The 27,874-nt window shown below is 38.6% G+C and overlaps 1 protein-coding gene across 1 annotated transcript; it reads right to left on the reverse strand.

Annotated features, from left to right (window-relative positions):
• On the reverse strand, positions 1 to 27,669 carry Abcd1 (ATP binding cassette subfamily D). Its single transcript, XM_071594221.1, has 11 exons — positions 26,685 to 27,669; positions 26,319 to 26,500; positions 25,027 to 25,199; positions 23,113 to 23,299; positions 21,176 to 21,288; positions 19,826 to 20,030; positions 16,803 to 17,049; positions 12,516 to 12,746; positions 11,874 to 11,999; positions 8,716 to 8,818; positions 1 to 4,328 (listed from the first exon to the last, which is right to left on the reverse strand). The coding sequence occupies exons 1-11, from the start codon at positions 27,356 to 27,358 to the stop codon at positions 4,302 to 4,304; spliced, it is 2,268 nt and encodes a 755-aa protein (XP_071450322.1). The 5' UTR covers positions 27,359 to 27,669; the 3' UTR covers positions 1 to 4,301.
• Positions 27,670 to 27,874: the final 205 nt, after the last annotated feature.

Consider the following 27,874-nt stretch of genomic DNA (forward strand, 5'->3'; position numbering starts at 1 on the left):
TTTTGACAACATTTTATTAACACAATTCCCACAATGTTGACAGCACACAACCTTATCACAGCAATTCCAACATCATTTTGTAAGAGAAATAATACTTGAGTCACCTACGCTGCCAAATTACATTACTGGGCCCTAAAGCTAAATTCCATAATTCTTTTAACTATTGATTACCTTGAAACTTTCACAAAGATATGAGAAAATAGTACACTATGTGTTTTTAGTTTAAACATAGTCAGAATCTAATATCCCCTGAGGTGGATAATTGTTCCTTTGGTTACACCTCCACACCCTTTTAGGTCACTAAACTTCTAAAGAAAAATGCTAAGTATACAACCTTCAAAAGGCATTCATAACAAAACACAACCAACAGAATTCCATAATATTAATGGACTTTTATCGCGAGTACACTCACAACAATGCAATTAATAGGTTTTGAAATTCATGAGAAGAGCTACTGATCCAACGATTCCTCCTCGAGTTTTACAAATTCTCAATTGATATGCCTCAATTGATAGATGAACATCTCTATCAAACCATCTGCTGGGCACACTGAGATTGTGAAATTGTTCGTAATGAGCATTTCCCAGTCAATTAGGAGCAGCGGAAATCCACATCAACACCAAAAACAACAAATTCCGTATATACTCTTCTCTGCCTGCCATTGGTCAAAAGATACCTCATGTCATGGAACTGAGACAATTGTAGCATTCTTTATCCTTTATGTGTAATCTTGCCGTCAAAAATATCCAAACAATTCACATGTTCCTCAAGCAGCAGTTTTTGTGCATGCTAAAATTTAAAATGAGGAAAGTCCACTCATTCACATAAAACAATCAAAAAATATATAGCTATATTAATAACACACATTCCCCATGATAAAAAATTCATTATACAACAAAAATGTTTGTTTTCAATTTAAGGGAATTATAAAAGCTATCATCAAACACAACTCCATAAAACTAAAGTTGCTTCAGGAAATTCATATTGAAATTTTTGGCTAAAACAAGCACAAAATGTAAATTTAAAGAATAATTTTGTTACAGTTGAACATGCTGCATGTGGTTGAATTATTCTTTCCCTCATATTAAATATGTGCAAATGGCAAACATTGAAAATCATACTTTTGAGTGAATAAGTTGTGTATCCTGATTGCAACAATCAAGTTTGAATAAAATGTTACTCCATCAACAGAAAACCCAAAATGAAGTGTTTTTGGTAAACTCAGTGTTTAAGCCTTTTGATTTCACCCGCACAAATACTCCATCACTCTCTGCCATTACTTATATTTTTATTGAATCATATAATACCTATTGACATATACATATGTATTTTTGCAGAATCTCAAGTAAAACAACTTGGGACTCGGTGATTCCTATTGTGATTTACAAGACAAATGCAGTTGGAAAATTTTAACGGAAGTCAAGTTTTAATTTCAGCCATCTTTTGACAGTTATCATGACTTGGCAAGGCGATTGCTTTGTTTTCTTCTGAAGCACCTGCATCGTCCCTTTTGCTCGGAGATCCAGAGTGATCTTTTCAATCAGCGGAACAGTGCTCATTTCACGTGAACGTTCTATGCAAAGTTAAAAACTATTCCTTGAACTGATTCTAATTTTTATATGACAAGCTGAACAATCCCATGGCATCAGTTTCAAAGTCGATTTGCTAATTCGGTGTTCTAACTTTCTGGATATGGGATCTTGCATCTTGCAGTTTCTTGGTCAAACATTGAACTTAGGCACCTGGGCATTAACTTTCTTTACCTGATTTAAACTGCCGGAAAGTAATGTGGATTATACTATACATTTTGACTTGAGAATAAGTATTCATGACAAACAACTCTCTAAACTTCTCGACCAATGATTTGTGTAGAGTAAATAATTTGAGGTATTCGTTTAGTTTTGGTCTGGAATGCACTTGCTCTAAAATTTAGAAATAAATTTCACTAAATATATTATGATGAGATCTTCATTACTTCCCTGACAGGGTTCCTAAGTGGGAAGACGTGGATGGGTAGGAAGGTCCCTTTCATTGTGTTATAAAGCCCAGCCTCCCTTCTAATAAATAATTCATACGGAGGTGGTCTTAAGCAAAGTTCCCTACATAACTTGATTTAAATGTTTTGCCCCATTGAGCATAAGCATAAATTTTCTTCCCTGTTCTTTTTACACTTAGTTCCAATAGAAGTCAAACCCAATGCATATGCATTACACTGTGACCTAATATTTTAAAAGGTTACATGGATAAAAATTTTGCTTTATACCATGAGAAAACTCCAGGCTATGAAGCACTTCAAAATGCGGAGAAAGAAGTTAATGCAACCCATGCCATTTTCACTTGACAATTCTGCGCAACATTTCCAGATTTCTTCATCAAATTGTCAGATTGCTGTATTTAAAAATGCCAAAAATTGAAAAAATATATTACATGCATACACTAAACATGGAAGTAGAAATAAAAGTGTAGAGTTATTTTTTCTAAGCCAAATTTTAGGTCACATATGCAACGTTCATTTCTCTCTTCTTCCAGCTTTTCAAAGTTCATCATTTATTCTGCATTGCTTAAAACCCTGCTGAACCAAACATCTGCCAACATATTGATACTTGTTCGTGAATGGAATTGTGTGAAAATAAATATATTCATAATGATATGCATGTTGAAACTAAAAATTTACCAATAATTCGAAAGGTCACATACAATCTGTCGCATGAATCTTGAATAGAGAAACAAAATTCATATTAAATGACCAAGGAGAAGCACCAACATGTCCAAACCAAATGGGGAAATTAAAATATTGCATGACTCAAAATATGATCATAGACGCACTCAAAATTCCCTGATCCTTCTCTTGTCGGCCAAAGACACACTGATCCGTGACTGATGTGGTGCCCAACAGATAAGACACAGTTGCTGAGGTTTCAGTGTAAACAATCAACCGCCATGCAATCACGCAGGAGTAATTATTGTTGAAATAATTATTATCCATTCGGCAAAATATCTAGGAGCAAGCACCTAAAATTCAGTATCTTATATAGAGCATAACATCTGTGTTCTGGCTAATCAAATGTACGTTTCTTACGGATACTTGATATTGAACGGCAGGAAGGAAGGCCTGGATGGTTTTGTGAGCAATCAAACCACTGGAGACTCATCAATCCAGAAACAAGTAAAGAAATGAATGAAATTGTTTTCCAGCAAGAATTATTACTCATTGTGGCCTATGAGAAAGAGAGCTACCAAATGAGAGATACTCCTAATTAGTGCAAAGACATATATTAAATATAAAATGATATTTTTATACAATTAAGAATTGATTTTACAACACAGTGTGCAAATAAACCTAATATTTAGGTTATGATTGATTACTGAATTTTAAAGCCGATCAGCCATAAACTATTTCAGCCCATTGTTCTCTCTGATAAAAAGCACTAAATTCAAAGTTATTTGAGAATTACAAGAGTAAGGAAGAATGCAGTGATTTTTTTAAAAACATTTAGAAATGTGATTCCTTAATGCTTAGTACGATAAACAATATGAATCTTTTTAAACTTTGTTTTTTGATAAATGTACTGCATACTGAATTTAATTCAAGCAGTATAAATATTTACGATCAAACAGAGAGTCAAAACTTGCAAATACAACCTTGAGGTAGATTTTTCATCAATTCATTCACATCTTTTGAACTTGTTCCGATTTACGAAATTCATCATTTCAAAACATGGCATTGAGTTTAAATATCGGGCTTTGGCTTATTTGCCAAAAACACCACCAACTTCCAGTTTGATCCAGATGAACTGGCCACATAGGATGGCTGGGCACAATATATTTTGCAGTTTCATATAAATAAAGCTGCTTTAAGTTTTCATAAGATGCATACCCTATGGAAGTTTTCCTTAAAGTGTAGAAAGACTATTTAAGTCAGAGTAAAGATCCTCCTCCATAATATTTCATATTCTTTATAAGTGAAAATGAGCCAACTATAATGTGCACAGATAGAATGTCTTTGCAGTAGTGTTTGGGACAGATTTTCCCATCAAGATCTAGTCTGACAACATTAGGTGTGCCGCCATATACCAAGTAGTCTACTATGGATAGTGAAAATATTTTTCTTGCTTAACATTTCTTCCAGTGGCGTGTGGTTTCAAAATCCCACGACTACAAAAACTATATTAAACTATTCAATATTCATGCAAAACAACGCCCACATTAAACACTCCCAGATGAGGATGGGACATTTCCGTCATTAATTTTGGCCTCAAAGGAACTGATACAAATATCCATGGCAGCACAATATCATATCTTCATGATTCTCCAGTCAAAACACCTTCCTGCAATGAAATAAAATCCATGTGTCATGCAGGCAAGCATCAGAGTACACACCCATTGCTGTGTGCACCAATGCATACAATTCTAGAGTGATGAGTAATCCAAATGAAAATTATATAATGTACTCATGTCTACCCAAGATACAGGCTACATGAAGATAATACACTTAAGACAAAGATATAAATTTTAATGGCCACAAAACATTGACACATCATAGAACTAAGCTGCTTTTATATATCTCCATTGCACAGTTTTCTGTTCACATGGGATTTCTCATTAAGAAGCTGCAGCAATATTTCCTGGCTTCTGTGATGCAGTGTGATATATTGTGGATTAAAATCTAAATTGAATGAGTGTTTTCTTTTCAAGCTAACACATGCATTTTGGACAGTTTAATGTACAGAGGAAAAGTTGGGCACTCCAATACATGCTCACTGACTTGCAAGTAATCGCAGAGACCTTCTCCTCCTCCTCTGAATGCTTTCCCCTCCTATCTCCACCAGACTCACTGCCGTCTTTGAATTCTCCACCAGGCCTTCATTTTAGTCACTACAGTCACCAATCCTGCTTCCTCCACGTGGCCTTCTCTCCATTTATCCTTTCTTCTTGAACCTCAGCTGAGAAAGCCTCTCACCTATCGCTTTCCTCAAAGACAAGATTGCCGGACAACATAATACTCCAACCCATTTCTAACTTTTCATTAATCTATTCTTCTTTATATTATGACATAATATGCCAGTCCTCCATTTCCTCCTTTTAATGAATATTTCTCTGTTAACTCAATTATTCACGTAGCATTCTTAGTCATGCTGTCTATCTTCCTTCTAAAGATTCAACTCCAAATGCATGAGCTGTTCCACCTGGTTATTTCCTCTTACCATAAGGCTCAACTTCTCCCATCTACTCCCTCAACATCTCAACACTGTAAACCCCACACGGAATGAATTCAAACGACATGATTTCACCAAGATGCCCTTCACCTTTGCCATTTTCATATGATGCCGTAGTCTTCCCAGAAAACTTGGTTTTAAGTGTCTTCTTAACACCCAAAGCCACAACATTTAGGCATTAGAGCAAAATTTAGACACCAAGATACCACCTCTGCAATAAAACCACTAAAGTTACAAAACGTTATTAAAACAACACTTATAGTACATTATAGTCATATTTTATAGAGTTTAAAAGTAAATATTTCCATTTATTAGAGCCATTTATTATTATTAAGTTATCTACCAGTAAAGGTAAGTTTTTGGATGGAGACAACTACCAAATAACTATTTTGTGACTCCTAACAAAACACAATCCAGCAACCTAGTCTACATCAGGTTCCTCTTCATCTCTGAGTACTTCCCTTTCATCCCGTCCAACATCCCTATCCTGTTCCTTCCCTTTCCTTGTTTGCCTAACATTCTCCCCTCAATCACAGTCTTCAATATCCCACTGCCGATCAATACACCCTTCATCCATTTTGCTTGCCTCCATAGGATTTCTCCCAACAAACCCCTCTCTTCACCCACCATACCAAGTACTTCCTCGTTTGTTTTCTTCTCGGTCAATTTCACCTTCTCCATTCTTCTCCACACCCACATTTCAAAAGCCTCCAATCTATGTCTATCCTCCTGCTTCAATGACCACGTTTCCGCACCGTACATAGCTACGCTCCATATCAAAGTTTTTACGAGTCTTTTCTTAAGATCCTTACTCAGAGTCCCCGTCATCAACTCCCTCCTCCTTGTGAAAGCCTCTTTGCCTAGCTCCAAAAAACTTCCTAGATACGTAAGCTGTTCCACATGCTCTATTTTTTGCCCATCTATTTTAATGTTAAGCTTAGCCCTTTTCTTTTTGTTAAATCACCTAACCTTTGTTTTATTAATATTGATTCTCATCCCGTATCTATTGCACTGAATTTCCAATTCACTCAGCAATGCTTGCAGCCCCTTGGCTGAATGGCAAATTAGAGCTTGGTCATCAACAAACCGGATTTACGAACTTCCCTCAGACTTTCATTCCTGCCTCCAGTTCTTCCCATGCCTCTTTAATCATTTCCTCCACGTAAATGTTGAACAGCATTGGTGATAATGGGTAAACATACCTTACACCTCTTACTACCACTGCCCATCCAGACTCCCTGTTCCCCACTCACACCTGAGCAGTCTGAGACATGTACATGTTGCTGATTAGCCTCCTTTCCCTCCAATCTATGCTTATTTTCTGCAATACATTCATTAGCTTTTCCCAATTTAGCCTCTCTAATGCCTAATCAAAATCTACGAAACAGGCGAATAAGCAAAAGGCTTCCACCCTTCTTTCGATCTGTTCGTTTACCCCTCAGTTTATTGTTTAACTCTTTGTACTTCCTTCTGCCTAACTCGGTATTTACATTCCTCCATTTCCTCCTTTCATCCGCCTTCTAATCGTCTCATCAGTGATCCACGGTTTCCTCGTCCTTTTCTTATGAACAGTCAGTATAGTTTCCTTTGCGGCTTCTGATATTCCCTTTGGGATATTTTTCCATTTATCCTTGATAGTATTCAGCTCTTTTCCCTCATTTATGATTTTCTGTTTAGCCTGCTGATATTCTTTAGCCTGCTGATATTCAGTCAATCCAATGAATTCAGGGTGGTAGTTGTTTATAAATTATCACTATTAGAAAGTATGCAATCTATAAGGCATATGTTTCAAGTTTGAAGACGCCACCTCGTTTAGTATTTGTTTGGCAGCCATCATTAGTGAACGTTTCCAGTGAATTTGTGAAAATGGAGAAAATTGGCCATTGTTATGTGATGCAATAATGTTATTTGGAAAAGCCTTGGCCCAACCAAATTAAAGGCTGAACTGGATTCTACTCTGGCCGAGTCTGCTCTGTCGTTTACAACAGTAAAATATTGAGTAGCAGAGTTAGTTATACGAGGCCATACGAGCTGTCAAGATGAGCACCCCATTGGTCGGCCTGTAGGTGAGGTGACGACTCCAAAAACGGCAAAGAAAATACACAAAGTGATACAGGATGATTGTCGACTGAAAGTGCACGAGCAAGTAGACATTGTAGGCATTTCATGAAGTGTGGTACATGGCATACTAACTGAAAATTTTGACATAAGAAAGCTGTGTGGTGGATGGGTGCCGCGTTTGCTCACACTCGAGCAAAACCAGTGTCGTGAAGATGTTTCAATTGAGTGTCTGGCAAAGTTTCACGGCAACAAAGTCAATTCGTTCGCAAGACCGTTTCATCTCCAGGCAAGGTCATGGCATCGCCTTTTGAGATGCGCAAAGGATAATTTTCATTGACTATCTTGAAAAAGGAAAAACTATCAACGGCAAGTATTACGCAACATTTAAGCTAATTAAACAAGCAATTGCGGCCGCATTTGGCTCAGAAGAAATTGTTGTTTCATCAAGACAAATGTACCAGCTCATAAATCCGTTATTGCAACGGCTAAAATTCATGAATTAAAGTTTGAACTGCTACCTCATGCACTCTATTCTCCAGATGTAGCCCCCTCGGATTATTTTCTGTTTGCAAACTTGAAAAAATGGCTCGGTGGTCAAAGATTTTCCAACTCTGAAAGAGTGATGTCGGCAGTTAATGGCTATTTTGAGGAGCTAGACAGTTCTTATTATATAAAGGGTATCGAACTTATAGAATGTCGCTGGGAAAAGTGTTTCACAGAGCTGAAAGGAAATAGTGTTGAAAAATTTATAGGAGCACATTATTTTCCAAAATTTTTGTGTTTTCTTAGTTGGGTTGGGTACTTCTGGGATTACCCTCATAAGCTTCAAAATGACGAGGAACTCAAATAGAATATCCATTTTACAAAAAGATTAACATTACCCACTTATTTAAGCATGAAATTGCTTTCGAAAGGTAGGTTATTGCCTCATCCTCTTAAAATACATTGTGGAGTTTGCCGTCAAAGAACAACTCAGTCGTCTACAATTGATTTGTTTTTCAAAGAGCGAGATTTCACAACCAATGACGGCTTGAGAGAACATGACCATTATTACCCTGAGGGGGGTTCACTGTATTATGGCTTCTGGTCATCCCATACTTCAAGCATGAGTGCTATTAGTCACACAGCAATAACTCAATCGTTTTCATTAACAATTAAATAGAGGTAGGTCAGCATCAAAACCAACATAATAATTAGATACCCATCCACCTTTTAATTAACTTCTTACCTCTTTTTGGGAGAGATTCAGTTCAAGAGACTGCTTTCCATCACGGTAGATTAAAATTCCGTGATAGGAAAGTTGGATGAATGTAAGAAATTTGCATACGTACCATGCAGGAATATTATATATATTTACATCTATGCACGTGTGACCTCCACAGAAGCGAGACTGTGTAGGGAGAGGTGGGCCACAGTTCTATGCATATTTACAGCTCACCTTGGCATTCTTAGATTGCCGGTTGCTCTCTGGAACAAAGGTCATTGGCTCCAAGTTCCATCCACCTTCACCATCAAACTGCAACTTGTGAGTGTGAAACTTCCTGTAAGTAATCAAGGGAATTATTTTTTAAATGCATTACTGAAAGTGTTCAAACGAAACTAAATCACTTTCTTTTAATGCCGAGGGCCTAGTTACACATGTAATTTGGGATTCATAAGTTAGAGTCGGCAGGACACTTCAAATATCTATAGTGTCTGACATCACATTATGAGAAGAATAGCGTTGGGCAAAGAAGCTGAACAAAGAGGGCGATGTAGATGACAGGGACATGAGTAAAGAAAAAATTAGTGAAAACTGTGAGACAAGGTGAAGTTTTAGAGCAGTGGAACCTCATAATAAAAGCATTGTCCGTTCCACGATCTTTCTCATAAAGCAAAAGACTCATTTTGTGAAACAACTTTCTAAGCATAAATTAATTTGAAATACAATAATGCATTCCATGCCTAAAAAAATACATCATGCAAAAGGTTTACTCAAAGAAAATTATGTATACATTATGTCAAAAACAAAAACTATTACAATTTTCCACTAATTATTGTTCATTAGTATTAAGTGGAAAATTGTAAGTCTTTGTCTCTGTTATCATGGAACAGTTCCACCACACCACGCCTGAATCTGAAATTAATATATGTATACATTGTTTAGGATCATAGATCGCGTTTACCTTTCTTCTGTTGTGGAATGGGAACAGTGAATTTGAACTCAATTTGTAAAAGCACAAAAGAATGAAAATGCATTGTTAATTATTTTTGACCCGTTCCTAATTCCTTTCCACTGGAAAGCTGTTGAGGAGACATTTGTTTTCCTCGATGCTTTAAAATTTGGTAAAAATGAGACTCAGAATGATGGTGAAGTAAATTTACAACCGGCATTGCCACTGCCTCATTAGGGCAATGCCTCATACAGTTTGTACGATGCAAAAGTTTCCCGTGATCTCCACATCTCATTTAGCCTTTTTGTCTTGGGCTTAGAACTTCTTGGAGGCTCGAGAAGTTCCTGAATGGTAAACAAGTTGATTTTCAAAGTGCTCCTCCCATTTGTGCAAAATGTGTGCGTGGGCTGACCTTTCATTGCCTGGCGGTGTACTTCACAGCATTCTCATCTACTGTTATGCGCACAAATTTAGGTTTGCTTCGGAATCTTCTTTCCAAAGAGAACCTCCACAAATAAAAACATATTGTGGTAGACCCTCAGAATCTACGAGCATTTTGAAGCCACCAATGAAGTTCTCTGCTGCCTTGGACTCACAGCTCGTGGCTTCACAATGCCGTGGATGGGGGATCATCTCTTCAAATTCTTCAACCATGGTTTATTCCTTTATCCTGCTCTAACCCCCTTAAATACTCTCAATGGCCATTGATGATCCTGACATCTTGTTAACGAGGTTGGTGAAAATCACTTCTCCCTTCTCAAATATTACATTCTCATAAATGGCATCTCATTTGCAATTGCTTCTCATTTATGCATACGAGAAGCAACCTTTCAACATCACTGAAAACACTTAACCACTGCATTGATAATCTTCACTCTATTTGAAGCGAATATCTCCTTGCATCTTTGCTGCTGCCCAGCACCACACGCTGCTTCCCTGTAGCACAGGAAACCAACAACTGCCATATTGAACAAGTGGAAGAGGTAAACTTGTTAATTTTGACACCATAGAAGCTGTATGGTCCAAAATGAATGACAAAGTTAGTTCAAATCACTCTATTCACTATTCTTAGTAACATAGTACTACACAAGATTAGTAATTGTTATCCTTTTAATATTAGTAGTTAACTTACTCTAACCATTTGCAAGTATGTTCCATTTTGTCAAGACATGGATGAAAAAATACTTGCACATTCATAATTTAACACCTTATTTATTTACATCATTCCCTTAGAAATATAACAGGGTACACATGAATGCGCGAAAGGTTAGAAGGAAATGAATGAAAGAATTTATATAATGGCACATCTTAATATTGGCTATACTTTCACATCTACCTCAGCACCTTTTACATGAAACTATTTAACTTTAATATTTAATTGAGAATGCCAGGGAATATCACGCGATTTCATTTATTTGTTGATTTTACTTGTTATTTAATGATCCTATATACTCTCATTTACTATAATACACTTCATAGGAAGAAGTCATTACATGAAAGTTATTATTTGATCAATGCTTTCAATATTCTTCACAAAATGGAATCAATTTTTAAAATTGATTTCCTTCATTTCAAGGTGATTTCCATTATTGTTTACAAACCTGGTCCTAAGCCTAAGTTATAAATATTACACGATTCTTGATATAGCCAGATCATTGCTATGGCTGCCATTATCTGATGTTCCCTAAATTTGAAACTCCAATAGCCGTAAACAGTTTACCTTTCTAAACAAAGTGAAAATGAAATTAAATGGCTAGCGCCACAAGTCAAAAAGGGGTAAAGGTACTCCACTCCTCCAAAACTCCTCCACTATCAGCCTCGTCCATTGGCTCTTGTCTTTTTCACCACCCCCCCTCCTCCCCCACACATGTAACACTATATATTCTTCGGATTGCCCTTACCCTTTCTCACTTCGACTTGTGTTGTAGTGACGATTACCCTTCAGTACGCTGAAGAGGGCTACTTTGTGGCCGAAATACGCGTATTCGTATTCACCTTTCTTATCCTCTCCTTTTTACCTTTTACCCCTTTTACCTACCTCATTATCCTTTTTTACCTTTACCCCTTTTTGACTTGTGGCGCTAGCCATTTAATTTCATTTTCACTTTGTTTAGAAAGGTAAACTGTTTACGGCTATTGGAGTTTCAAATTTATTATATATTACTAGCCGTAAGAGCTCATTTCTATCAATATCAATATCTGATGTTCCCGCTCATATCTTTATGACAAAACTGCAACTAGTAGGTAGCAGTAATGGCAGCAGATTTCACGGTACGTAAGGTCACCACAAAGGCATTACAATTCATGGCCGCACAGTAATGCCAGACAACTCCAGAATAAACTTGCAGTATTGGCAGAAAATTTTGGAATGTAGAGTTATGTTATTTAAATGAAAGATGAAGGAATAATCAAATACATAAATAATAAACAATGAAACACTTACCAAAGGGAAGGCCTATGGGTTATCGTTAGCAAAGTGATGCCAACATCTTTGGCTGACTGGTAAATGGCACTCTCCACATCTATGCTAACAGCACTCGTACATTCATCCAATAATGCAAACCGTGGTCTAGAGAGAAGAGAGGGGACATCAGATTAAAAAGGTTAGGCCTACATAATAGTAAAATTAGCAAGAGCAATGATATTCACTAAAGAAAGGTGACTTTTCTTTTTTGGCTAAGATCATGTGTCAAAATGAAATTGTGATTTTAGAAAAAACATAATTTTACAGAAGATATTAGATACAGAAGATATTTTATAATGCAATATAAAATGCATGCTATGAAAATCATTTAAATTTATAAAAATGTATGACAAACCATTAATAGTTTCTGAAGTTAATAATAACTGGGACATTAAGTACCCAAAATGATGGATGGATATACACGTAATACCATGAAATTATAGAAATTGGCTCAATAGTTATTATAAAAGCACATCAATAGTAATGAGAACTGAATATGGCAAATGATATTTTTTAAATTTAAAATGTTACTGGATAATGGCATTTTATGCCAAAATGAGGCCTGTGGTTAAATAAGCAATGACTCCCGAATGGAAAACAAAGCAAATGCATTCTCATTACCGATGATAAAACAGTCGAGCCATTCCCATCCTTTGCTTCTCTCCACCAGAGAGGACATCCCGCCAATCGGCCACGGCATCCCAACCGCCTTCACGTGCCACAATGTGGTTCAGGGACACTTTGCCCAGGTACACTTCCAGATCATCGTCCGTTAAGCCTTTTTCCTTCATGTCCTCCACCGTGTCGGGGTATATCACCTGCTCCCGCAAATTGCCAAGGGAAAGGTATGGCCTGAAATCCACAAATAAAGAGATGAGAAGAGCTGCAGAGTTAGGCAGATGGGGCAGCGGATCATGAGACCACCACGCAACCTCACCTACTTCTTCCATGCACAAATCTGAATTGATGATTTTCAAGCCTCCTACTTGTTTCCAATTAACCAGGGGAAGGTTATACCCTAATACCAATCCAAGGACTGGAATACAGTAGACTGGTGTTCACATGAAATCCAGACTTTGAAACACTGTATCACACAACGAAGTAAGAATGAAGGACGAGTATGTACGAGTTACGGCTAGGAACCAGTCATCAGAATAGCATCGCACATTGCAAGGAATATTATGAATAGAAAATAGAGTAATAGTTAAGAAACATAATTGGTGACAGTCCCAATATAATCCCCCCTCAAACATTGTCTTACACCAGGCCTAGCATTATTTCTTATAAGGGCAGGCAGAAACGAGACAAAGACAAAGTAATCACAATCATGATATTCATTCACCCAGGGACCAAAGTAATGGGAAAAAATGCATGATATGAGGTGAGTGAAGTGGACGCGAAGAGAGAAAAAGGTTAGCAAACAGTCATACTGCATTTGAATCATACAAAGAATTATATTTATATTTTGGGACTTACATAGGCACTCACAGAATAATACATTTTTCAGGTTTAATTTAAAATTATCAACCCTTGCGTTCATACCCGAGTACCTAAAATGGTAGATTTGTGATAGAAACTAATTGAAAAATGCAAATTCCACCCTGCACCTCCTAATGGTCGCTATTTATCTCTTTTTGAAGCAGAAAATGCTCAGAACAAATTTTTAGTATTTATTCTATGGACATTAGAACCTTTTAAAGATTGTGAAGTCCCAGCCACAAACGATAGCCAACATTCAAAGAATGCAATTTTCATGTCATAATTGCTAATAGTGATTAATTAATGATTGAAATAATTGGAGGGTGACACTCGACAATGACTTACACAGTAGTTTGTTATTAATGAACACTAGTTCATGAATAGATGCTGACAATTAAGAAATTCACAGAGTAATCGGATGTTGACTGTAACGTTTGTTCGTTTGCCTTCTTTTTCTGACTGATTAATTTGCACAAATGTAACAGCGGCCATTAAACTTTGATCCTCCCAGATGTATCCCTGGGATTTCAATGACCCGAACCAGCTAGAGGAACGATCCTCACCAGGTCATACATTCCCTTGCAATTTCAGTGTTGTTATGGTGTGTCCCCCGCACATTATGAAATCTGTTCTCAATGGCTGGTCTTGCAAGCTCCTCGCACAGCTGTCTCATCAATTTACACTGCTGGTTGGTTTTTTGAGGCAACAATCTATCATTTTCATAAAAAGTAATGTATGAAGCCAGACAACTAATACTGAGTGTAATGAAAAACATGACTTGCGCTCATCTCAATGAGCAAAGTTGCAGAGTATACCTGGTAATCATTTGGTCCATTCTATCAACACCAGCTTCATATTTTTATGATATGTATTCACTATTTATTGCATGTCTTCTTTTTGACGTCATTGGGAACAGTCATATCTGCATGCATGTTGATAATTGAATTACTGATTTATTTTCATTTGGCAAATATTAGCAGAGCATTACTTTGTCTGAATTCGAAATAGTGTAGAATATACCGCTCTTGACTGGTAGAGAGTCATTACTTTTGGAATAATCGTTAGCTTCCATGGAGGCAAGAATTTAGAAAGTGGTAGGGTGGTAAAATAATTATCCATGCATATTTTTCTGCCAGTTCCACGGAATAGACCTGCAAGTTCTCCGACAGCCCTTTCTCCTTGATTTTTTTTTCTTCGGCATTAGCTTTTATGTGGTGTAAATGTTACCTTGCAAAGCAAATGCATTTTCGACATTACAAATAAACCAAATTTGTACACCATATTTGGCTGGTTTTGATGGTGTTTACTGGGTAAATCTCGTACGGCCTCGATAAGGATAAAGCTGCTCATTGATCGTCAAATTCTCTGATGGTTTATACAGGGTGTGGCAACACAACTTCCTTTTTCATACGGAAAAACCCCTTCAAAAAAGGAAGTGATGTCACTACACCCTGTACATCAACACTAAATTAGCATTCATCATCATACAGAGACTACGCAATGGAGCAGCCGTATTTTGTTTTCTATGGCGCTCACATATTTTGGCATTGTCAAATCTTATTTAATGCATGATGCTATTCAACCTGTTGATTACCATTTTTGCTTAATAAATAAGATACAGATTTGGGCTCCACATTTCACTTACATGATTGAGGTCTATACGTTATTGACACCAGCGCTAAACAAAATACCAATTAACCCTTACATTTCTTGAATGGGAACAGGGTTCCAACACCATTGAGTATCTAGATTTGTTGCATTGTATTCTGCAGAGACTTTCTTGGCCTTTGTATTAGTGTGCTGTTTGATGATGCTCGACATATCTATTGTGAATAGTGCATCTGTCTGATATAATGTCCCTGCTCATCAATCATAAGCATTCCCAGGTCATAAGTATTTGCATCGGTGCCTGCTCTGGTCTCGTAAAAGTCACTCTCATTTTTTTAACTTAAAGTGGTAGAAGTTAATATCACATTAAAATACATTTGGTACATTCATTCATTAAAAAATTTACCACTGAATATATATGAGTCATGCAAATAGACAAAAAATAAAAAAATGGTAAGTGGGTACCCCAGTACTCAGTTGCCCGAGACAACGAAGAAAAAAGTGGACGTGAACTTGGGGGTTTAATGCGTTCGTACATTTAATCTTTGCTGGTAATTTGCTGTATAGTCTCAGATCCAATTGACTATGGGTTCCAAGTCTTCATTGTAATTGAAAGTACGGATAGGTAATGACTTGTTCTGGGAAAGTGATCTTGAAGAACTGAATTGACTAGGAAAATCCTGCAAGCTATTTTTACATAAAAGAATTTAGATAATATGTAAATACGTGGTACATGAAGTAGGTGTATATATGAAAATTGGACTTGAGGAATGGAATCATGTCGTTTGTGAGAAATAATCCTCAAAGCTAAACTTGCATATTTTAGAGGAAAGCCGTGAAGACCCTCCAGGGAATTATCTAACCCAAATAATGCATGTCTCCAATTCACCTGAGTTTAAATTCAAGAGATTGCTTACTCTGTGCTGTAGCTGTCAGAGAAGGCAGCAGGTATTACTAAGTTTGTGATGTAAAACATTAATTTGCTGTCCCAATGAGAGGTTAGATCCTAGGTAAGTTACTGAGAAACTTACAGTTTAGCACTGGCTCAATTAATTTCCCATGAATAAGCATCAATTTGATTTGACCATTTGATTGTTAATATGTGAAAAACAGACCATGTGGCTTCCAATTATGCTGAGGGTCAAATGATTGTCATCAGACTACTACAATATCTAGTCTGGCATTTTTATTGAAACCTTTTCTAGAGGATGATGATAATATGAAATTTGTATCATCTGCACATAGCAACAGTTCAATGTTTAATCCATCACATGCAAGGCCACTGGGAGATCATTTATGTCAATTGGAAACAATAGAGGCCATAAGGTGGGCCCTTGAGGTGCAGCCTTGGCAGTTTGACAGCAGTTAGAAGAGTATTTCTAAGCATTGACAGTTAAAAAGACACATCCTGTGTCCAGTCCTATCCTATAATTCTGATGATATCATATCCTAAGTCATTGGCATTCAATGGCGCAAAAAATCAGAGATGGAACATATTCCATGGCATTATGTGTACCAAAACCATAGATAATCCAGACAAACCCTCACAATATACAGTCCAGATTAATGAGAGATTGAAATGTAATGAAATAATTGACTTTGTAATTCCACACACTTTATTTAAAAACACGACCGCGGTTTCGACGTTGAACGTCATCATCAGACGTTCAACGTCGAAACCTGGGTCGTGTTTTTAAATAAAGTGTGTGGAATTACAAAGTCAATTATTTCATTACATTTCAATGTGTTATGCAAATTCCACAAAGTTACGCCTGAGACAACAAATTTTTTTTAATGAGAGATGATGGGTGATTGCATTACCTTTGAGGAATATAGAACATGGAGCAATCTGGAGGCTTGATCAACGTGCCAGCATAAACAGGCCAGAGACCACTCAATATCCTGAAGAGAGATGATTTCCCACAGCCATTCGGCCCCGTGATAAGCAGGTGCATCCCAGGGGAAACTTGGAGGCTCAGACATGCAACCACGACATCACAGTTTGGAGTCACCACAGGAACATTTTCCAATATGATAGCACCTCCTATACTTGATTCTTTCACCTTCCCTGGAAGAAGAGTCAACATATTCTAAGTGGCATTATCAGTATTCTACCGGTCAACGTATGGTTGACTGGACAAATGCCATACGAGAGTACATGTATTACACCATCTCTCGTAACAAAATACAACATCACAGCTGACACTATAATAAGCCCCTCTCCAACTCTGTACACTTCCTTCCACCCAGAATTCCATCCAACATCCCAATCATATTCCTTCCTCGTTTGCCTAACATTCTCCCCTCAATTACAGTCTCCAACGTCCCACTGCCGATCAATATGTCCTGCACCTATTTTTCCCCCCTCCTTATGATTTCTCCCAACAATCCCCTCCCCTCGCCCACCATACCAAGTGCTTCCTCATTTGTATTCCACCTTTCGGCCCATTTCACCTTCTCCATCCTTCTACACATCCACATTTCAAAATCCTCCTATCCACACCTGTCATCCTTCTTCAATGACCATGTTTCCACGCTGTACATAACTACGCTCCATATCAAATTTTTAATGAGCCTTTTCTGAGCATCCTTACACAATGTCCCTGTCATCAATTCCCTCCTTCTTGTGAAAGCTTCTTTGCCTAGTGCAAATTCTTTTCTTATGTCCCTACTATGAACCATTTTCAACCAAAACACTTCTGAAGTTTGTAAACATATCCACCCACTCCAGTTTATGACCCCTTAATTTAATATTTAACTTAGCTTTCCTCTTTCTCAAAAACTAGATAACTTTTGTTCTATTGCATTTATTCTCATCTCATTTGGTTTTCCCCTGTGATAGTTGTCAACCCCCCAACCCCCCCCACCAACTTCACCTGTTTTCCTCCCTGACCTAGGAGTCACCCTCCATCCAGTTAAGACATTCTCTCTGGACTTTGAAGGACTTTGCACCTGTTTACTTTGTCTTCCTCACCCCCTTCCCTTCCGCCATCGATGCACGTACTCGCCCTTGCTGCCCCTCTCTCTTCCCCTCTTTTCCACCCCCCTGCCCTTACTTACTTTTCAGCATATATACTCTGGACTCTGATGACTGTTACCTGACGATGACGTCGTAACATTCAAACCATGGCATTAATAAATTTTATCCTGTGGAATACTACCTTGATCAAAAAGTTCCCGGAATAACCACCGTGTGGCGCTCCCATTGTTCCGATTTGAGTTCTGTTTTTTTTTGTTAAATTGGTACATCTGTTGTTGATATTCCCTTTAAATCTTAGTGTCATAACTTGACATTTGCAAAAGTTACGTAGCCAAGAGTACATCTATCTCTGTGTGTGTTGGCGATTTTTTACAATTTCAGAAATGGATTTAAATTTGCAACAACGAACTTGTATTAAATTTTGCGTAAAAAACGGATTTAGTGGCGCACGGACGTTGGAAATGTTGGAAAAGTGTTTCGGCAACGATTCTCTAAAAAAAACGGTCGTTTACCAGTGGCACGAGCGGTTCAGAAGTGGTCGTGAGTCAATCGAAGATGATGAACGCAGTGGCAGACCATCGACATCGAAAGTCGGTGAAAAAATTGATAAAGTAAAAGAAATGTTGGTCAATAACCGCAAATTAACCATCAGAGAAATAGCGGAGGACTTGAACATTGCCTATGGATCCGCCCAAGACATTGTGGTTAATGATTTGGGTTTCCGTCGTGTAGCATGCCAAAAGACCTCAATTTCATGCAAAAAAGAGACCGTGTTGACGTCGCAAAAGACATGATTTGCGAGGCTGAATCCGATCCCACATTCATCAAAAGGATCATTACTGGAGACGAGACGTGGGTTTATGAGTACGACACGCAATCCAGACATCAGGCAAGTGAATGGCGTTCACCAAATGAGCCGAGACCAAAAAAACCACGTCGTTTTCAGTCAAAAAAGAAGGCAATGCTGACGGTTTTCATGGATTACAACGGTGTAGTGCATCATGAATTTTTGCCAGAAGGCCAGACAGTAAACAAAGAGTATTATTTGGGCGTTATGAGACGTTTGCGTGAAGCAATTCGCCGAAAGAGACCAGAAATGTGGGCAGAAAACTCGTGGATTTTGCACCATGATAACGCACCGTTGCACAGTGCTATCATTATTCGTAATTTTTTGACGAAAAATGCAACAAATACCATCCAACAGCCACCAAATTCACCTGATTTGGCTCCCTGTGACTTCTTTCTGTTCAATCGAGTTAAAAAACCATTACGGGGAACGCGTTTTAGCAGCCGAGAGGAAGTAATGGAAAAATCGCAGGAAGCACTGATGGACATACCGAAAACCGAATATAAAAAATGTTTCGAGGATTGGATCAAGCGCTGGCATAAGTGTGTTGCAGTCGATGGGGATTACTTTGAAGGGGACAATATAGATTTAGATGAATAAACTTGTATTTTTAATTTTCTGAATAAATTCCGGGAAATTTTTGATCAAGGTAGTATTGCCAATTTTTTATAAATATACTCTATGTAATCTCTTGCATTCACTCTTCCTGCCTTCTCTCTTTCCTTTATCCCATGCCAAATCATCACAGTCTTCCTTTCAGTCCACTTTATTTTTCCCAGTTCTCCTCCACACCCACATCTCAAAGCCCTCCAAAACTATCCCTCTGTTACTCAACATGTGTTTCTGAACCAAACTGAGTAACACCACGAAAAAAAAGATTATCACCAATTAAAATATTTCATCAAGGTCATTCATCCAAGAATATATTAAGTTGCGGCAGCAGCGGAAGGAAGCTTCTCCATAATCCTGCATGATTGAGCTGGAGGATAAAACGAAACACCAAAAATATTTGCTAACCCTTGATGAGAGGCTGACCATCCGGCCCAAACTCGAGCCCAGCAGCTTGGACAGAGCGGGTCTTCTTCGATTCGCCTTCGTCCCATGAGTCCGAGTCCTTGCCACTGCCGACGACGACCCTCTTGTACTTCCCTTTGCTCACCTCTTCAAACACGTCCAACATCTCTCCCACTCTTGCCGTGTAGCCAGCAAGCTCCACCACTTCCTGTAATATATACACACACGTAGGACAGCCTTATCCGAGGGCTTCTAACCACACGGAGAGCAGAGAATCAAACCATTAGAATGGCGTTAAACTCCTGGGTGAATATCCTTAATGTTGGGGGACACTTCAGGGGAAATCAGCCTTGGAAGAATTTCCTGATGAAGAAAGTGTTTCATTTGTGCATTTGTGTGTTAAATGAATCCATCTTTCTGAAAATCAAATATACAAAAGATCCTCCATATAAAGCTGGATTAATACATCTATATTTGTCAAAAAAAATGAAAAATGTTACGCGTGACCTCAAAAGATGCGAGTGACGTAATTGGTTGCCTCTTGAAGGACTCGCATAGCTACGGAGTCCATAGTTTTGCGAACTGAATTTGAGGAAATTCCGAGTGAGCAAAATAGATGAGGGTGAAAAAAGCAAGGACATTCAAAACAAATGACGGTTCCTATTCCACACACCTCTGGAACTTATTTATATGGGAAGGGGTCATAAGGCTCTAATGATGGAGATGGGGCTCTTAAAACTTGGGATCTTAAAAAAGTGACCGATCAGGCAGTTAAATCAAGAATTGACTTAGGCAAACATTCAAGAAAAGCTTATTGCAAAGACCAATTGGAAACTTTTCAGAGAATTACCAAAAAGCTAAAAGCAACATATCACTCTGCACAACACAGTTCATTCAGTTCCAGACGAACGATTTATTCGCATGACCCGGGTTTCGAAGTAAAACTTCATCATCAGGTTTTATCAAAGTTTTACTTCGAAACCCGGGTCGTGTGAATAAATCGTTCGTGTGGAACTACAAAGTTAGTTCTTTCATTTATTTATAATGAATCGGTTCCATAAAGTTACGCCAGAAACCATCAATTACAGTTCATTCACACAGCTTCCACACCATCTGGACGGCTTAAAATGACTGGAGATTTGTCTTGCCATCTCATCCAATTCACCAGAGGAATACCAACCTCTCCTTTGCAAGGAAGCACAGAGTTAATTTTATTTCCATTTCAGGGAGGGAAATGAGCTATCATGACAAGCAATATATTACTTCCAAGTGCAGGAACACTAATGAAACTCAACCAGTACCCATAACATGAAAATAACTATTTCATCCAATTGAAGAACCCTGAACGTGTACCTTATAGGATGACATTAGACGCTCAACAGCATCTGCCCCCGAAACTAGCAGATTCCGTGACGTGGTAAAATACTGAGTTCTTTCGCTGACTCCCAATTCTTCTCTGTCATCTCCTGAAAATTTGGTGGAAAAAAATGGAATTAGCTTGCAATCGGTCAAAATGCTAATACAAAAAGTAAACTTTCTATGCAATTGTCAATTATTATTCAATTCATGATAAGTTCAAATGAGAAAATGAAGAATTGAATTCAAGGCAATGCTTCTGAAATTGTGCATCAATAAATCTAAGAAAAACAGCGCATTGTGTTTGTGGTGGGCGATATGTGTCTGGTGAAAGAATAAGTAGAGAATAAAAAAACCAAAAACACAGTAATCAACCCTAAGGTCAGTTTGGTGGGTGATGGCAGGGGGTTCAGGTGGTAGGTCAGTTTAGTAGGTGATGGTAGTCACCCAGTACTAAGCCCTACACAGCACATGTGTGAAATTCACGCGTCAGCAGGGTATCAAGAGGGGCCAGTGCCTTTCCCTGCACCGGTTACGGTTCCCCAGGAGGATCTAACACCGGAAAAATCACCCAGTTTGGGTGGAGAGCTGAGGGAATCCACAGAGGCTTGCCCAGGAATCGAACCCGGGCCCTCGGTCATTAGTCCAACGCTCTATCCCTGAACTACCACATCCCCTACGTAGAGAATATGACATGAAATAAATTGGGCATTTAGGTGAGAGTGATGAAAGAACACAACTAGGACGTGTTCAAAACTAACAGGAAGATATCAATCTGCAGTACAAGATTCAACACAACACAAAAGAGGGACTGTGAGGACTTAAAGAAGTGGAAACTTCAAAATACTTGAAAAACTATTTGGAAATATGGAAACTAACTATTTGTGTAAATAGGATCACCAACATGGAAAAAGCTAAGACATGGGTAGCCCGAATTATGACAGTTTCTTGGCAGTTGCTGCATTGAGAGAACTGTCACAACTCTGGGTTTGCTCTCGGGTTTGTCCAACTCGGACATTAAAACTAATTGTACGGCAGACCTGAAGAGGATCCCTATGGGGGATCAGGCAGGCAGGGTTCAAGAGCTGGAAGAAACGTTGTCCAGGGCGTGCCATCAGCCAAGCCAGTGTGTTGGCCAAGGCATGTACTTTGAGGGTAACAAGTTCGATTAAGCTGTATCCGTCCAAATAAACAAGTTATAAAATCAGTCCTGTCTTTTTTTGACCACACCTCGTGAGTCTCTTCTTGGCCCAGCAACAAGGGCGCTTGGTCAGGGCTAGTGTGGCCAACCGGAGTGGCCACACTCCACCGTGAATACCCATCAACACTGAGGGCTGAACACGCACCTTTTTCTTACTGCACAAGCAAATTGAAAGAGTCCCACAACAATTCAGCATTTTCAGCCTGCTACACAATGGGCACTGATGATACTAATCTGGACTACATGGAAACAATGTGACGAGCTATATTAACAGACCTGTATGCAAAAGCTTACTTGTAATTATTATGAATTCCTGAATCAGTGGTAAGTAGCACCTGACTTCCATCGATCATTTATGCGACATACTGGAACTGTTGCCGAGGTATAAGCACTACACCTTCACTCATTAAATATATGCGTGTGCAGCAATTTAATTACCGCCCAAACGTGTCTCAACTCCATGGAAAGCATGAAATGCATATTTTCCTGACATCAACATTAAACTATCCATCAACATGATATCATCCCTGTTTTTTGTGAAACAAACAACACTCCAAACAATTTTGAATCTATTTCAATGGCCATTTTCACAATTGCTTTATCCTGACAAACTGCCATTCAAAAAGCATGGAAAATACTACTCAGTCTCAAATCAACCTGAAACTGTTAATTGCAAGAATCAATAATTTGTCTTGCATAAAAATCAGAACAACATACTACTTAAGATGCTTACCAGAGTCTCCCGATTTACTCTTTGCAGACATCAGAATGGGCAGGGACACCATGATCATCCCAGTGCCACTCCAGACATATTTCATCAGGAACTGCTCCAACATGACATACCACAGTCTTTGAGAGAAGATTTTCCTCATGTGGGCCGTTAGGGACTTGTAAGCTCTCTCCAGATAGCCAAGTTCAACCTGTGCAACAGAATAGGAGAACTTAGCTCATTGCCAGGATCATTTGGAGATTGCAGCCTCCTTGAGGTAGAAACCTTGTTTCCAGAAATGACTCCAGTAACTTCCATATCAACCAAAAATGGCATTGCAGAACACACTCGGACAGAGCAGCAGTTGCTCACAAGGGCATGCCAATTAGCCAGTGAAATAACTCAATGATAACACCTGCTATTTAGAGTGTCAATCAACAGCCAAGGGGGGGATGGACCCTGGGGAATGCTTCTTTTGAACAACAAAATGAAAGATAAAGGACAATTGGAGAGATTCTTAGAACTGGACATGTTTGACTATGGCTTAAGCATACTATTCGATCAAATTTCTGGGCAATCTGAATTTCAACGTGCTTCATCAACTTAGAGTCCTCCGGGAAAACTAAGAAAATACTTGCATTATTAATAAATTTTGTACTTCAAAGAATGCTTAATGATTTCTCTTGGCCTGTTTATCCATTTGTCTTCATGTGTCATATCAAGCTTGATAACATAGGAATGTTAAAGTTTTGATGTATTCAGGGTCTAAACAGTCAAACGATAATGAATCAAGGATAGAGCATTCACTGCCCCATGAGAATGGATGGGGCAGTGAACTGTAATTAGGACAAATGCAGGAATAGAATACGAGTACGGCATACCTTGCATTGCTTACTAAATTTATCTAAATATTATCCCATGTACTTGCACTTTGAACCAATTGCAAAGAGATTTAATTTGGCAAAAATTAAATTGCATACTGATTCAATAAATGTGAGATGGATGGTCGTAATTATGTGAAAACATATTTCACCATTTCAATTAGCCATTGAAATAGACCAAATTAGTGCTGCCCTAGCACTTTGATCAATGTCAAGCACTTCCTTAGGCCCAAAAAACAAAGTCGGATCACAACACCAGCCATTGAACATTTCCAACTCTAACAATTTCTCTCTGAGCATTGATTTTGATCCAGGAAGAGAATGAAATACTTCATAATTATATTAACGCTAGTACCTCACCAGCATTTTAACTCCGGAATCATTGTGACAGTTTTGCTCTGAAAATACTGGTCGGCAGCTAGCTTACTTGAGCAAGAAGCATGACTGATATCTTTACAAAATTTGCATTAAGTAATTGAAGCCAATTCATCCCATCTTCACTTCAATCGCATTGAAATACCTGAAGTAACATTAAATTGCACGGCTAACTGACCACTTTACTTTCAGTTCACACATGGCACACTCATTCCTCTCCTATCTTTACTGCTTATGAATACTTCTCTCTCTCTCAAGTACCCAATGCCCACAGGGTTTATTCAACATTAATCCTTACTCTGACATACCCATGTTTGGATTCCGTATAGCAATGTACACTCACTAGTACTATAAGTGCACACAAAGTAGTACTGCACTCTTCATACCCTTCCCCATATTTGCTGCCTTAGACAAACATTCATGTTTTAACAACATTTTTCAATGCTCTCCCATCAACTTTCCATCCAAGGTAATGAAAAAATCATCCCCTCATTCAGTTATTCCACTGTATACACTATCTATGCAATCATACTTGCCATTCTCCTGGTCAAATGCGACCACTTTCATTTTTGATACATTGCTCCCCAATTCCATTCCCTCCCTGAAGCCCCACCACGGGGCCCCTGTACATGTACTTGGCTCCACGTTAAGGAAATGAAATAGATTTGCTATAGGTGACTACCTTGTGTCCACCGTAGAAGGCAATCTCTTCAGCATTGGCAATAATCCTCGAGTGTATGTGACGAAGATATCCCTTACGATTGGCTTCCTCGGCGACAAGCTTGCCAAATTTTGGTGACACAGCCTTCAAGGTTTGCCCAGTGATCATGATGACCACAAGAGCCAGCACGGGACCTGTAAACAATCGAAAACTTTCATTCATTCCACAGGTACCACTGCACAGGAAGTCGACTTAGAAATCACTGAAGTAACATTACCCATGTTTAAAATTAGAAGAAAATTTTTAAATTAGTTTGAAAAACAATAAGTGTAGCAAGACAACACTTCACAATTGGCCTTAATTAGAAATGATTCATATTCATGCGTTATATTGCATGCTCTTGCGTGTTTCCTCCACAAATTGAAGATCTGGGATTAGGGTACACAGTTCTTACCAGAGAACACTCACAGCAATTTGGCTCGGACAATTACAAGCTTACTTAAACAGAAGTCTTCAAGAATGACCACTATTATGGTTACCCGCATCCATAATTCCATAATCAGTTTTCCCAGTTTATTTTTCATAAGCATGCTCTGATCTTTGTAATAACAGGTCAGCATGGCTGGCATATTCAATGTTATTCAGGAGAGATGAAAACTTGACGTGGCCCTGCTTTGGGGGTGAGGCTAATGGCAATCTGAGGCGAACAATTATTGGACTATCTAGCTGGAATTGCGGGGGGGACAAAGGAAGCATTATGCGAATAAAAGCCGGACTTTGGAATTGTGAATAAGAAGTCTGGGTGGGAGAGGAAAGGCACAGGCAAAATTCAATGAATGTGATCTAGGGTCAGTGATGCAATCAGAGGATGTCAAGAAATAAAAAAACAAACAAAATTGATCAAATGCAGACTAATGATAGGCTGGGATGATAAAAGTGCAATGAGGTTTTTAATTCTTCTGTTTAAAAGCTCTTATCTCCAATATACATGTCGAGGAGAAATGAAGCTTTTATTCAATGTGTGCTTAAAAAATTAAATGATCATTACTTTAAACTTCATACTATCTGATATTTGTACTCTGCAACTTGAAACAAAAATCCCATAGAATCAATCCTGATTTCATATAATAAGATCTTAAAATGGAAAAACATGCAATAGGAAATGCATTTAGATAAAAGCTTAAAGTGCTGAGGCTCACAAATACATGTTGAAAATGAGTTGACATGAATCATCATTTCAGATATTAATGCAGTGACTATTTCAATGACAATTAGCTATTTATTATTGGTTGAACACGTCGCTCTTTACAAACCAGGAATAATAGAAGCACCCATTCTGTGGGAGGTTCGTGCCAGAGTTAAGGCAATGAGAGCACAGTCAAACAATGGCTTCGTCAGATGTGAATACAGGTGCGCCACCGATGCTGTGAAAGCTGTTACATCGTCTGTTAAGCAGTGATCAGCATTTTCTATACGGCCATCAAGGTTTGAAGCTCTGAAATGAAAAAGACATATGCTGAAATCTTGAACAAAAACATGCCAACTACCTCTGTCCCCTGCACTCAGTCAAACCAAGGGATCATTTGCGTATCAAACAAGACAGCAAAAATTTTGTGCCTCTAAATGAAGATGACGACATTCCTTGGAAAATATTATCACCAAACTCCATGTTTCTTCACCTGTAATAAGTTTGATCCTTGAAATATAAGCGATAGGCATGGGCCACGAGTCTGGATCTGAATGCCAAGGCAAGTCTGCTTTCCAAATAACGAATAGTGGAATTAATAAACGTAGCTGGCACTGCTACTCCAAGCCACCACAAAAGCATCACGGCGAAGGCTCTGATGTCGCGTCTAACTATGTGCTTCACCATTTGCCCTTCCATTGTCGCCACATAAATTGACAAAAATGTCCTGGCAGCCAAAGAGAGTGTATGCAAAGTCAACAGACCCATTTCACCAGTCCACACTCCAGGAACAATCACCTGTACAAGCTTACGCAGCTGTATTAGAAATTCTCTGTTAACACTGGGAGATTTTTTGAACCTCGCCTCTGCTCCATCCTGCTGTTTCGAGTTGCAGTTCTTCTCGCCTATTTCGGAAGGAACTTCCTTAGGATCGATTACTTCCACTTTAAGGGCTGTCTTCAAGGACTCTCCTGCATCTTTTGCTGTGGACGAAATTTTCCCTTCGCCCTGCTTCTCTGGCTTGTAAAACTGCTGCAGGTACGGGTAACCAAATTTCAATCCATACAGACATACTGCTACCACAACAACACTACGCGTGAAGTGCTCCTTAGGGATATTGTACTTGGCAGCAGTGGTGTCAATGTATTTCGATATCACAGTCGGCATTTTGCAAGTAGGTTTCCTTATTCGTCAAGAAACAACGCCTCAGGCGTATGTAATAATCTTTTTTGGGTGATACAAAAATCTAAACACACACACGATCCATTTTGTGTACACACAATTTTTGCACCAAAAAAGGAAACATTTGCCCATGAAGATGCCAAAGAGTAATCATTTTCGCCCCATAGCTGTATAAATCCACAGCAGTAACAATAACACTCACTCACTGATACGGAGCAGGCAAGGGCATACCCGAACGATAAGCCCTTCCTACCCCTACTGCCCCCACTACTACCCGACCGGACGAGTCGACCTAACGTTTGCGGTCGAGACAAGCGACTGCAGCCACCCGCTGTCGCCAATCGACTGCATAGGTATAGTCATAACGGGACATAGTTGGAAAAAATGTAACTTAGAAAAAGGAGCGCCTCTGCCCTTTAGGTACGCCTGCTGGAAAATTAGCTCTCTCACTTTGCAATCATTTGCGCGTAACAGCCCTTCGCATGTTTGTTCGTCCCGTTA

The sequence above is a fragment of the Hetaerina americana genome, unplaced genomic scaffold (assembly GCF_022747635.1).
Source record: "Hetaerina americana unplaced genomic scaffold, ioHetAmer1.1.p SCAF_6, whole genome shotgun sequence".
In the NCBI taxonomy this organism is placed as follows: Eukaryota; Metazoa; Arthropoda; class Insecta; order Odonata; family Calopterygidae; genus Hetaerina; species Hetaerina americana.